The 12275-nt window shown below is 42.8% G+C and overlaps 1 protein-coding gene across 10 annotated transcripts in view; it reads left to right on the top strand.

Moving 5' to 3' along the window:
* Window positions 1–12275, top strand: part of AKAP13 (A-kinase anchoring protein 13) — a 201514-nt gene that overhangs the window by 116317 nt on the left and 72922 nt on the right. For 3 of the 10 annotated variants that reach the window (XM_081124328.1, XM_081124336.1, XM_081124335.1), the window contains exon 1: window positions 7600–8449. The exons of the other annotated variants lie outside the window; for them this stretch is intronic. In XM_081124328.1, coding sequence (XP_080980454.1) covers window positions 8369–8449 — 81 coding nt within the window. In that variant the 5' untranslated portion in view covers window positions 7600–8368. Of the gene's footprint in view, window positions 1–7599; window positions 8450–12275 lie in introns of those variants that run through there. 10 annotated transcript variants of the gene reach the window in all.

The following is a 12275-nucleotide window of genomic DNA, read 5'->3' as shown; positions in this document are numbered from 1 at the left end:
AAATAATGCTGTGCTCCTTTGAAGACCACTTAGTGCTTATTACAGCATCCCCATAGGGGAGGCGGAAAAGAGGTATTACTACTAGTCTTGTAGAGGGCAAGTTGGAGGGGCAAGTGTGTCCTGCTCAGTGCCGGAATCTCAAGCTGGCCCTGATAATACTTTATGATCTTAACTGTTATTTAAACTATCTCCTTGGGTTACCTGGTTTGTTAGATGTACTGCCCTTAACATAGCTCACCACCTGTCAGTGCTGAACAATAGAACCAAGCCAAACTAATTTATCTTTTAAAAAAACATTCAGAGTAGGCAGGGAAGTCCTTCCACTTGCTGAGTTACTTCTGACATGTCCCATTTATTGATAAGGTCTGACTTACCTGTGCCATTTGTTGGTAGTGAGCAGAGTGGAGATGCTCTTTTCCTCTAGTGCATGTCTCTGTATCCAGAAGTCCATGGGTAATTTAAATTTATGAACGAAGGAGCTTCTGAATCTAGATTGCCTCACTAGTCAGATCTAGTCCTGAAAATGTATTGCGTTACCTAAAGGATACTTTTTAGACAGAGATGGCTATTTTATTCATTCACACAGGAACCATTTGTTGAACATAAAGGCCAAGAACCTGTAGGAAATCCAAAGAAATAGGAGACGTCTTACTCCAAGAGTCTTGTACAACAGGTAGTCATATAACCGTGGTAATCAGTGGGTGCTTTAAGTGTAATAGGAGTGCCAAAGGTGGCATCAAGGACATGGAGGCAGCCAGGTGTCAAATCTAGTCTGAGCACAATAATTTGACTTGTGTAGAGCAGCAGCGGAGTCTCAGGAGGAGAGTGGGAGAAAAGACCACAGAGAGGCTGCCATGGTGCTGGGCTTCTCTCCCGGAGATGCGGCTGCGAGCCGGATGAGTGCTTGTTATCCCAGTGGGTTGCACTGGTATTTCAGCTTTCTGGGTGGGGATTGTTCAGGACGCTAGAAGTTCGGTCCAAATTAGGCACTTGGGGATTGGCCAGGAAAAATCTATAAATATCTGTCTTTTATTACTCCTTTCCCTTTGCCTCAGATGAAGAGCCTTTTTTCTTTTTCCCAAGGCTGCTTCCATCTGCGTTCCTAGTTCACGTTGACCTTTTTAAAGAACCACTGCTCCATAAAACAGCTTGGCGCTCGGATGCTCCAGTCTTAGCTTAGCTCCTTTAGTCCTAGCTTCCGGGGGAGCTGCCTCCCTTCTCCACTTACAGAGAAAAGAAAACTTAACTTTCCCCTTTCTGCCTCCTCTTCCCATGATACAGAACATCTTCAGAGGGTGATCTGGTTCAAAGCAAATGTGTTTTGTTCTTTCAGTTCTAACAAGTCAGAATTTCACTTACTTGGTATTTATCTCATATGCACCCTTATAAGCTGGTTTAAATATCTCTTTGTCAAATAAGGCAAAAAAGTAATGATAATAAAAATACAGCAGCTACACTTACAGTACTTGTGCCATAGACACTATACAAAATAATCTACATGTAATTATCATAACAACATTTTTTTCTTTTACTATTGGCCTCTATTATTTTTATCCCCATTGTACAGGTGAGAAACTAAGGAACAGGAAGGTTATGTAACTTGCTCAAGGCAGTCTGGTTCCAGAGTCCCTCAGCTTAACCACTGTGCTGGGTAAAGAGAGTCATACCCAGTCAGTCCTCCCACGCCTCCTGTGATGTGCACTGTAGGGAACATCACTGTGTGTATTTGAGTAAAGGGACATTTCTCCCCCCTACCCCCATCTTCAACCTATTTTTGTGGCAGCAGCTCTTCCAAAACAAATTTTCACAATTGAATCTGAGGTCAACACAGTTGGTTGTATTGCCTTAACATTTTTTAGCACACTAGATTGAGGGACATGATCAAATTTGAATTTAGTAATTCTTGAATGAAATGATCAAATGCAGGCTCCAAGTAGTAGTCGCTAAATGAACAGAAGCAGGTTTACTTTTTGGGGGGTGAGTGAGTGCGAAAATCGACCTGGCGGTAGTGTTGAAAAACAGGTTTCTTTTTTTTGTTCTTGAAGGATTTTCCTCTCTTCCCTTTGCCTTGTCTTTTGGACAATTGATAAAAAAGAGTACGTTATGCCTCTATTTCTTGGGATGCGTTTTCGCCTGTAGGGATGAGGGGCTTCTTCCATGGGAAACTGAGCCATTTCTTGGCTTGTCTTAGCGAGGGACTGTGCTCAAGCCGAGCTGTTCTTTCTGCCGTGAAGTCAACAATAAGGCAAGTGATTTCCTAAAGTAATTCGTTTTCAGTTCATGTGAGATGTCCCTTAGGGGACAGTTATTCCGAACTTGAGCTTTCATGTCTAGCCAGGACCTCGTTTAGCCTTTAAATTCAGAAACGCTTTTAGGCTACTTGCCTGTGCGTATGTTAACACTGGCAAAATTTTTCTCTTGTTGTTTGGTAACTATTTCTGGTCAGCCCTTGGAAAAGCCTTAGGATTGTGATCGTGATGATAAATGAGTGTGTGATCAATCAGTCACCTACAACACTTTTTGGTGTTTTGGGCACTCTCGAGAGAAACTTAAGTGCCTGTTGCCATCTGCTTAGAGTCGGAGCAGCGTGCAGCACCAAGGGACAGTACATTGTTAACATGTGACTGTACTGAGATGCTGTTGGAAACAGAAATTTCGTCCTGGCCGGGTGGCTAAGTGGGTTGGAGTGTCATGTGGTACACCAAAGGGTTGCGGGTTCAGGTCCATTCAGGGCATGTACCTAGTTTGCGGGTTCGAACTCCGGTTGGAGTCTGTATGGGAGGCAACCGATCGATGTTTCTCACATCATTGATTCTCTCTCTTAAAAAACAACAACAATAAAAACATATCCTGGGGTGAGGATTATAAAAATAAGAAACTGAAATGTCAAGTAGTAAAATGTTGACAAAGAAGTTGTGTTTAACTTAATGATACTTTCTATAATTAAGAACCACTCATTTTTTTTTTTTTTAAATATATCTTTATTGATTTCAGAGAGAGGAAAGGAGAGGGAGAGAGATAGAAACATCAATGATGAGAGAGTCATTGATCGAGCCTGCAACTGGGCATGTGCCCTGACCAGGAATCAAACCCTGATCGCCTGGATCCTAGGTCGACGTTCAACCGCTGAGCCACGCCCGGCCGGGCCACTCATTTTTATTGAAAAAAATAACATCTCTTTCTGTCCTTTGGCATTTGTATAATTAAGAATATCGATGATATGAGTAATGAATTCTAAGTTTTCTTACCTTAAATTTTAACTTAGATTTTCTCCGTGATAGTTTCATTTTTCTTTTTTTTTTTTAAATTTGGGGAACTTCTCAAGTGGCAAAATAAGATGTGTAGTGGGAAGAAAGATTTACAGAACTAAGTTTAATGCCAACTCATTTTATGAGCTGTGTGACCTTGTACAGCTGACATAAACTGTGAGTGCAACTTTTCCTCATCTGTAGACAGTGTTATTTACCTTATAGCTTTTTATGAGGAGTAAATGCAACTGTACATGTGGAAGCACCTGACAAACAGAAGAACTCAGTAAATGTTAATAAATCTTGCCCCAGAAGACCTTGCCTAGACACTAAACTATCCCGCCACTACTTTTCCTACTGAGGTGATGGTTCTGCTGTCTCCCTTTCTTCCCTCCTCCCTCCTTTAATTTCACCAAGCTCTTGCTAATTTTAGTAAAGTTTAACATCTGTGGGCTTGTTCTGTGAGACCTATTTCCTGTAAGGAGCACAAGTTTGGGAAGAGATATTTTTATAGCTTTTTCTGATTTTCTCCCATCTTAATTTCATTTTGCCATTGTTAGCTCCCTTAAATTGTCTTAAGGTTTCTTCTTGCAAAGGCAATAAAGGGTTAAAGCAGCTGCTTTAAGGGTTAAAGGAAGTTGCTTGCTGCTGTCTACTTCTGATTCGAAAAGAGCTGCTGGTCGCTCACCCTTCCTCTTCTCTTTTAACCTTCTTGGAACCTCCAACTCTGCCAGCCGAAGAAATGCCAGGACCAGCAGTGCTGGAGCAGCTACAAAAGTGAGAAGAAAAACCCTAGGTGGAGACAGTGTCTTTGCAGTCCTTGTAAATAATTGTCTTCCTCCCCTCTCAGGCACTCAAGCATCATATGTGAATCATTCTGTTCTTTTAAGCAGATTGGAGTTGCTCAAGTGGAAGCTAATGTTTCACCCACCTTCTAGTAAATTTTGCCACCAGCAAATGTGTTACTGGATTACTCACAATGTTTAAATTAATGAAATCATAGATTAACGAAAACTGTCAACTCTGATAGACCTTTCCTTCCTTCTCATTTCATGTGAAGAGTGGAGGTGGCAGATACAATTATGCAAGAATATACTGCATGTTTTCCACAACAGGTTTTGAGCAAATTTCTCACAGAAATTTGTCACAGAAAGTGCTGGCGGACGTACCTGTTCATTTTACCCCTTTCCTTGTTCTTTCTCCTGAGAGTCTCCCCACATCTTGTGAGCCAGTTATATGGCGGGCGATAAAGATTTCTTAGTCTTAGGCTGATGGTATCAGATCAAGAAGGAATGTGAGGTATGATCCAGTATCCATACCCTCTCGTTTGTCAGTTTTGGAAACCTAGGTCCAGAGAGTCAGAATCATCATCCCGGGTTGCTAAGGGAGATAGTGGCGCCCTCCCCCCTCCCCCCGGAATGGAAAGAACCCTTGATTTTCACCCTACTAGCTGGTATTCCCTGCAGAGAGAGACTAAATTAATCATTGGTGAGTCACTTAACCAGAGCCCAGTCACCTGCTGCTGTTTTGTTTACTGGCCTTGAGCATTCTGCTTGGATCCTCAGCACACCCACTAGGTGGTGTCCTAATGCAGAAACTTTGCTGGGGGCTTTAGGCAGGGTTCTTCTGCCTGACCTGGAACGGAAGGAGCCAGATAGAGGTGCCCTGTAGTAATGTTAAATAGTTTGGGTAAGGTGTTAGATCTTGTAATTGAATGAACCAGGAGAGAGTTTAATTCATGAACAGAAATGCTATAGTTAAATTATAATGTATAAAATATTTTTATACTCCATTTTCTGGATTTTTAAGAACCTGTGTTGGGCCTTTGTCTCTCTGCAGGGAACCTGTGGGGTCGGAACAGACTAAAAGCACTGGTTGCTTCTGTTGGACTAATTTGGGATTCCTTGTTGTAGGTAGAGAATGGATTGAGGACACAGAGAGAAGGGAGATTTAATTAATCTTATAAATAACTACTATTGTAAGAGGTTGTAAATAAAATATAGATTATTATATAATTACAAGTTCCCAAAATTAAAGGAAAAGAGGAAACAGCCTCAAAATGAAAACTTGTAACTCTCAGCTCTCGTTTGGGTTTAAAATCATTGGTTGTCATGTTTCAAAATTCTAACAGAATAACTCTTCAGTGGTTCCAGATGTTTTTGATAAAAACTTGGAATTTTCACATCAGCAGCAAAAGCACAGGACTACAGATTCTGTCTTCTGTCGGGAAGTGGTGGTCAGATCCAGAGGGGAAAGAAAAACGGACTTTTCCCCCCCACCTGGGGCATCTGTTCTCTAAGAAGGAACAGAATATGTAAGGACAGTTTCAAATCGCTTAAATACATTTATGCGTCCAGAAAAAGTAAGAAATCTACCTTTGCATCCTGTAGCCGGCAGACAGTCAGAAATTAAAAAGGTTAATCTATATGTCTCAAAACAGTAATCTGGGCCATTTCAGATAATTATATTATTTTGAATCAGATTCCTCTCTAATTATATAAACTTCTTGAGAACAGAGACCTGGTTATTTATTTTGTTTGCCTCCACTGCAAGGCACAAAATAGCTGTTACATCAATATAGATTATGTACATTTAAGTCAATAGAGGAGGTTGGGCATACGCAGAAAGGCTTTATTGTGATGAAAGCATCTGGTCCCTAGAGAGATGCCTGGGAACCTTGGGAGCAGGAAACATTTGAATCTAATTAAAATGAGGGAGCAGCAGTGAGGGATAAACCATATTGAGCACAAGGGGAGGCAGCTCTATGTTCATATGGGCAGGAGAGCGTTCTAAGTTACAGCTTGGTGAAAGCACATACAGAAAAGATAATAAATTACTAATTTTTCCGTACACTAAAGCCTAAACCATCTTCCAGTTTGCGCCTCAGATCACATAGTTTCAAAGTATTTGTCAATTGCCGACCAGGTCCCCACCCTTTTGGTAAGGCCTAGCAAGAATTTTATTTACAACTTTTTAACCTTTCCCTAGTCATCTTGTTTGTACTGGTTTCTGTCGGCACTGGCACCGTAATGAAAAGCACCCCTTGTTTCCCTGTAACATCACAGAGCCCAGGCCCCCTGGGGCATGTGGGGCAGGGGAGGCTGCCCCCTTTCACGGAGCAGTGAGGGGTGGGGGCCCAGGGCTTCCAGGGGTTGTGGCTGTAGCTGTGTTAACAGATGGGGGGAGGATGCTTGCATCATGGCAGGACTGGCTGCGTTTCTCTCCTTTGAGCTAGTTAGCTCGAACGTCTGGCCCCGAGGAAATGGTGACTCATCAGACCTTCTCTTTCCCTTGTCCATATAGTTGCTGCAGAACCTTATCTCCGTCTCTGTTGTAATATGGACAGAAACTCGGGTATTAAATCTCTTTCCTTCCTTTCTGTTGTGGCATCTGAGCCCCTCGTTCACACTGTCCAGGTCTAGCTAGGATGCCTGGCCAGTTGAGGAAAATCAGCAGCCCAGCGCTCCTGGGGGAAAAATCTATTTTTTCTTTCTTTCTTCCCCCCCTCCCCCCCTTGCTTCCCTTAGTCCCTCCTCTTCCTCACCCAGATCATTTTCAACCCAAGTGAGGGAATGTCTGAAGTGAGAATGAGTTCTGGAATAGCTCAGGCCCCCGAGAACAGTCCAAAGGTGGGGGCTGCCGGGGTCTGAAATGGTGAAACCAGGCCAGGGGAGTAGCAGCCGCGCCAGGCTCCGTGCCTGCAAATAGGCTTTGACGGAGAGAGGTCCCAGCCAGGTGACTTTCTTAGTCACAGAAAGTGCTGGCGGATGTACCTGTTCATTTTACCCCTTTCCTCTTTAATTTTCTTTAAAGTCCCCTTCCATGCATCACCCCCACGTCCCCGCCAAAAGAAGAAGAAGAAGAAAAAAAAGCTGAGCTCTCGATGATCTTTAAACCTTGTTAGATACCTTTGTAGCCACTTCTGGATCCTAGAGAGACAGCCCTGAAATGTTTGGCTAACATTTTTCTCACGTTAAATCACTGGTTTGCGTCTGGCAGCGAGCTCCAGTGTGTGCCTTGGGTGGTTTCAATTTTCTGTACTTGGTGGAAAAGATAAGCATGTTGTACATGCTCGTGGTGTTTAGGATGACACCCCCTCCCTTTATTACCATACTGCCCTGACATCAAAGCCCTCCTTGCATCTGGGACCGCCTGGCAGAGCCTGTTTCGTAGGGACACTTGGAGGCGGGAGCGGGCTGGAAAAGGAAGCCTTGTTTTTCTCTCCTTCCTTCGTGGGTAAATCATATTCCCATCCCTGCAATTAGGTTTTCAGACCTCCAAGGCTGTTGGTGCAGAGCTGAAAGGGCAGGTCGTGACGTCCTTGTGAGTGAGCGGAAAGGGGGACCGGGCTGGGGTTGGGCAGGCCAGCGCCCTAGGAGAGGGAGGGAGTAGAGCAGGAGGGGCCTTCCCCCTCCCTTTCCTCTGCTGTCATTACATATTTTCAACTTAAATCAGAACCAAGCCCGACTGCCTGGTGAGCAAGACACAGACTGGAAAGGCTGTTTACTTGAGACAGAATCTCCAAGCTTTTGCAGTTTCTTTTCCATAAAGAAAAATTGACTTTTCTTGTCTTTTTTTTTTTAAACAAGAACAGACAGGATTTAATGGGAATTTTTTTTATGTCATCCCTTTGAAATAGAGTTGCTTCTCTTTTTTTTCTCTTTTTCCTGACAAAGTACATACTGGATTTTTATTGCCCTCTTTGGTTTTTTCCCCCACGTGAGTCAGCCATTATGCTCAGCCAGTTCATTCTTATTTTTCCTACTGGAGTTATCATCAGTGATGGAAGCGGCGTCTGCTTCTCTTTCAGTCAAGATCTGCATAAAGTATAGCATCAGGAGGCATTTATTCTTTATATTATGAATTATAAATTCATTATTCTAGTGCTCTGAAGTTGTTAGAAAGTTCTGGGCCAGTCCAAGGAATTGGATTCTGCTTGGTTTCTTTTTAGTTCACTTTTTGACCCTTTGAGGGTTTTACATAGAGAGGAGCCTGGAAGGCACAGATCTCCAGCTTACCGTGAGAAACTGGGAACTCTGGACTAGTGCAAGTGCGCTGGTCCCCCAAGTTAACAGTGGGCACATCTGCATTGTGTTTCCTCTCGCCTGCACTTGGGCAAAATGTATGAACGGCACAAGAGGCGCTACAGCCTGTGTGACATCTCCAAGGTGGACAGGCCCGTGGACGTGGTGTTGCTGAAGGTAAGGGGCCGCGCTTCATACGCTCCCAGCTCTCAGGCTCTTACTCCTCTCGAATCCGAGAGCTGGGTCCCTGGCCACCTGCACTGGAAGAAGGGCTGAGAAGTATGTGGGAGCACTGCAGGATGGGGGGTCGGGTTGGTGATTTTAGGGTTCTTAAAGGAATATCTGAACAAAAACACTGGGACTGAGAATCAGCATTGGGCCACTTACTGTTTAAATGTTAATTTACGTGCTTTAAAATGCATTCTTATGCTCAGGAGAACCTCCTGCTCTTGAAAATCTCAGAGGGAGAAATTCATCTTTAGAGTTGCTCTTTCCTGTGATGTCTCTGTCTGTCCCTCTGTCCCTGCCATGCCCACACCTCGGCCCCCATCTGTCTGGGTATCTTTCTTTGATAGTCTCGCTCTTGCTGCCTCTGTCTCTGTCCTTTGTCTGAGCATTTTCTGTTGTTTCTGCTGCCTCTTCATTCACAACTCTTTAGGGGAAAGATAGACAGCATTTATTTCCTTTGGAAGGTTCTCCAACCAATGTATTTAGTAAAGTGGCAGAGTGGTCCTTTTGGCTTGGTTTCACTGCTTTTCAGGTCTAGCCTCAGACTCTGCCGATAGCTGTATTTGTTTTCTCAGTGTTAGGTGTCTAAGCAGGATGGGGGTGGAGACTGTGGATAGCTAATTGCTCACAGATGGCATCCTTGAATCTAAAATTAGTAAGGACTCCTCCAGTCATAAGATGGGAGTCTGGGAATATTGGATGACTTAGGAGTGCTTTTTGGAAGTTTAGCAGTTTTCTGGCAAAAGCAGGGGAAATTGGAAGCCTACCAAGTGCTTCAGAGGTGCCAAAAAGAACCTCAGTACCTAAACTTGTGAGAGTATGGAGCTGGGGAAGTCTAGGCAAAGTGGTAATTATTGCCCCGGTCAAGGAGATAGTGGAGCTATTTTGTTAATTTATCAATTCAGTTTTGTATTTGAGACTCCCTAATTTTTTTCATTTGCCCATCGAGTACAATAATGGGCCCAGAAGGCTAGACACAGGAGCCAGTGAAATACCACATTGGCTGAGGGGCTAGGTACAAGAATTGTGATTGGTGGTGGAGTGGTGTCATTGTCCCTCTGTCATTGCTATCAGGCAGTGGTTTTACTTGCCAGGCATAGACTGAGAACAGTTGGTTACTTGGCATTTTGAAGATAACATCATTGAGAACCATATATTAAATCAATATTAAAGACCTATTCGATGCCCGGCATTGTGCTAAGTCCAAGAGGCACACAGTTCTTTAAAATCCTCATGTTGATTAAGGACAGGCAGTAAATCGAGAAAAAGTACAATTTATTGTAAGTAGTTGGACAGAAATAATCAGCGAGCTGTATAGGAAGTAACGGGAAGACCTATTTTAGTTAGAGATCCTTCTCAGGTTTAACCTGATTTCTACAGGGTATGAGTATGCTCACTCTACCAAGGGAAAGGAGTATCAGAGTCATGAACAGCAAGTGCAAGGCCTGAGGCAGGCGAGAACTGACAGGCCCTGTGACAGGAGCGTCCTGAGTAAGTGGGGAGGGCAGGAGAAGGTCGGAGGCAGAGTGGGACCTGGCAGGGCAGCGCCTCGACAGCCATGGTGAGGAGTTGGCTTTGTTTGGGTACAGTACTTCTCAATTTGTGTTCATACAGGATCGGTCGGGCAGTGCGGGATCTGTTAGGGTGCCATTGTGGTTGCCCAGGCGCGATAGGATGGCTTTGTGGTCTGAAGTGGGTCGGTGTGAGATACAGGCATTTAATTTTTACATTCCTGGTCTCATTTTACCTATTGAAAAACAGATTCAGATAGTGATTTTCTGAAGATCTCATAGCTCATACGTAATAGCTGACACGATGCAACTCCAGATCTGATTGTTTTCAAAGTCCATGTTTTTTCTTGCTATTCTAGACCTTTTCTTTGAGTTGACCAGTTTCTTTTATTACATGAGTATGTTTATCAGTTTTTATTTGTATATATAAATGCGTATTTTTTCTACCTTAGACTTATTATATTGGAAGAAGTCTTAGGCATTAACTCGATTACTTCCTTCTCAGTGCAGGAATGCCTTCTGTAAGACTTTGGACAGGTGCACAGTCTCTTATACTTTTAGTTTGTCACACAATTTGTAGCAGATTTTTTCTACAATTCTTTCTAAAAAATTATTCAGAAGTGTTCTTCAGGTATCTTCTATTTTGAATTTCAGTACCTTTAATCAGTGTTTTTAAAAAATAATGCTGTTGGGTATATATGTTACTTCAGTTTTCAAGTGATCGTGTATATGTTCTCAATCCACTTTTATCTGTGGAAGTTTGCTTTTTATACTAAGGAGTTTGAAATTTTTTCATGTGGTCATTAAGTATATGTAAGCGCTCAGAGCAGTGTCCCTAATTCATGTTAAATATGCGATAAGTATTTGTTAATTGAATGAGTTAATCTTTTAAGATTTGTAAGTATGGTCTCATAAGCATCATGTTATATAAACTGTATTTAATATACTTATAAGGTTGGTATAAGATCACAGAGATGAAGTATGACAATAATCACAAAATTTAGACCTTGAGCCTGTCACTTTGGTGTTCCACGTTTATAGCTCCAGTCCCGTCCATTGTCATCCTGATAATCCACTGTCGATTAGCTTGGAAATTCCCATCCTGGGTGCCCACACTTCTCTTGGCGTTCTCTGCATTCCCATCTCTTCCTTTCGTCAGATCTGTATAGTTAGTTTCGTGTTAGTGCTGCGTCAGGGCCTTACGATTTCCCTGAGGCTATGTACATTGATCTTTACCTTCGGATCAGCTCTTGCTTCCCATCATTCCTCAAATCTTGACTCCTTTCTGATCTTTTTTCTAAATAATAACATGTAAGTTGATAATATTCCTTGTCACCCACCCCTCCATCCCTCATCCAAGCACACACGTACACAGTCCTCCTCCTCACTGTGTGACATTCCCATGGTTATTGCCTCCTAATGCGTATGACTTTTGGCTCTTAGGACAAGTGGTTGGTAATTATAAATCACATGCTCAGAATGGGATGTGGGAGATTTTAATTGTTAGCACAATGCCCTTGGTCTCTCCATGCCTATTTTTCTCAGCATCCTTCAATAAGCGAGTATTGACCTCTCAAGTTGGTGAATGAGAGGAGCTTTTGCCTAATGCAGTTCAGCAGTTAACTCATGATTAGCATCCCTGGGACCATTCTAAACACAAGAGGATAGCAAGTATCAGAAATTTGGCAAAAGTACCATACCAAAAAGAAGGGGGTCAGAGTCTAGGATTAACTGGTGATCTAAACTAGTTTTAGTCCAGGGGCCATTTTTGTTTTGCTATAATTTCGAGTACCTGGTTTCTTATGTTATTGATGATTTATCGAGAGCATACTTTGTAGCTAGTGATTCATACTTTGTAGCTAGTAACTCAGAATTTCAGATGAACGGTTTAAAGATTTGCAGCCATGTTTTGCGTACACCGAATGAAAGTGTTTACAGAGGACCACCTCCTCCCATTCATGATGTTTGGCAGGACACCCACCTCATTAGCTAAAGTCAAAAGTAGTCGTTGGTCAACTCCAGTGTTATTTTCCAGAGAAATATACATCTTTGAAAAAGTTTACTTGCTCTAAGAGACTAACACGTTGTATCAAATAAAAGATAATGAGGCTGAGGATTGAAAACTACAGTGTCTGCTCAGTTACAATCTGATTCCCTGAAAAGACTTTGACTCAAGTGTTGGCTTCCATGTCCGGATGGTGGGTTTCGCTTCCTTTTGTTCAGCCTTGGAACTCTGGCTGGATCTCCTGAGACAGTTGCAGAGG

The sequence above is a fragment of the Miniopterus schreibersii genome (assembly GCF_964146895.1).
Source record: "Miniopterus schreibersii genome assembly, chromosome: 22".
NCBI lineage: Eukaryota > Metazoa > Chordata > Mammalia > Chiroptera > Miniopteridae > Miniopterus > Miniopterus schreibersii.
The sequence above is the reverse complement of the archived record's forward strand: the minus strand, read 5'-3'. Positions and strand labels throughout refer to the sequence as shown.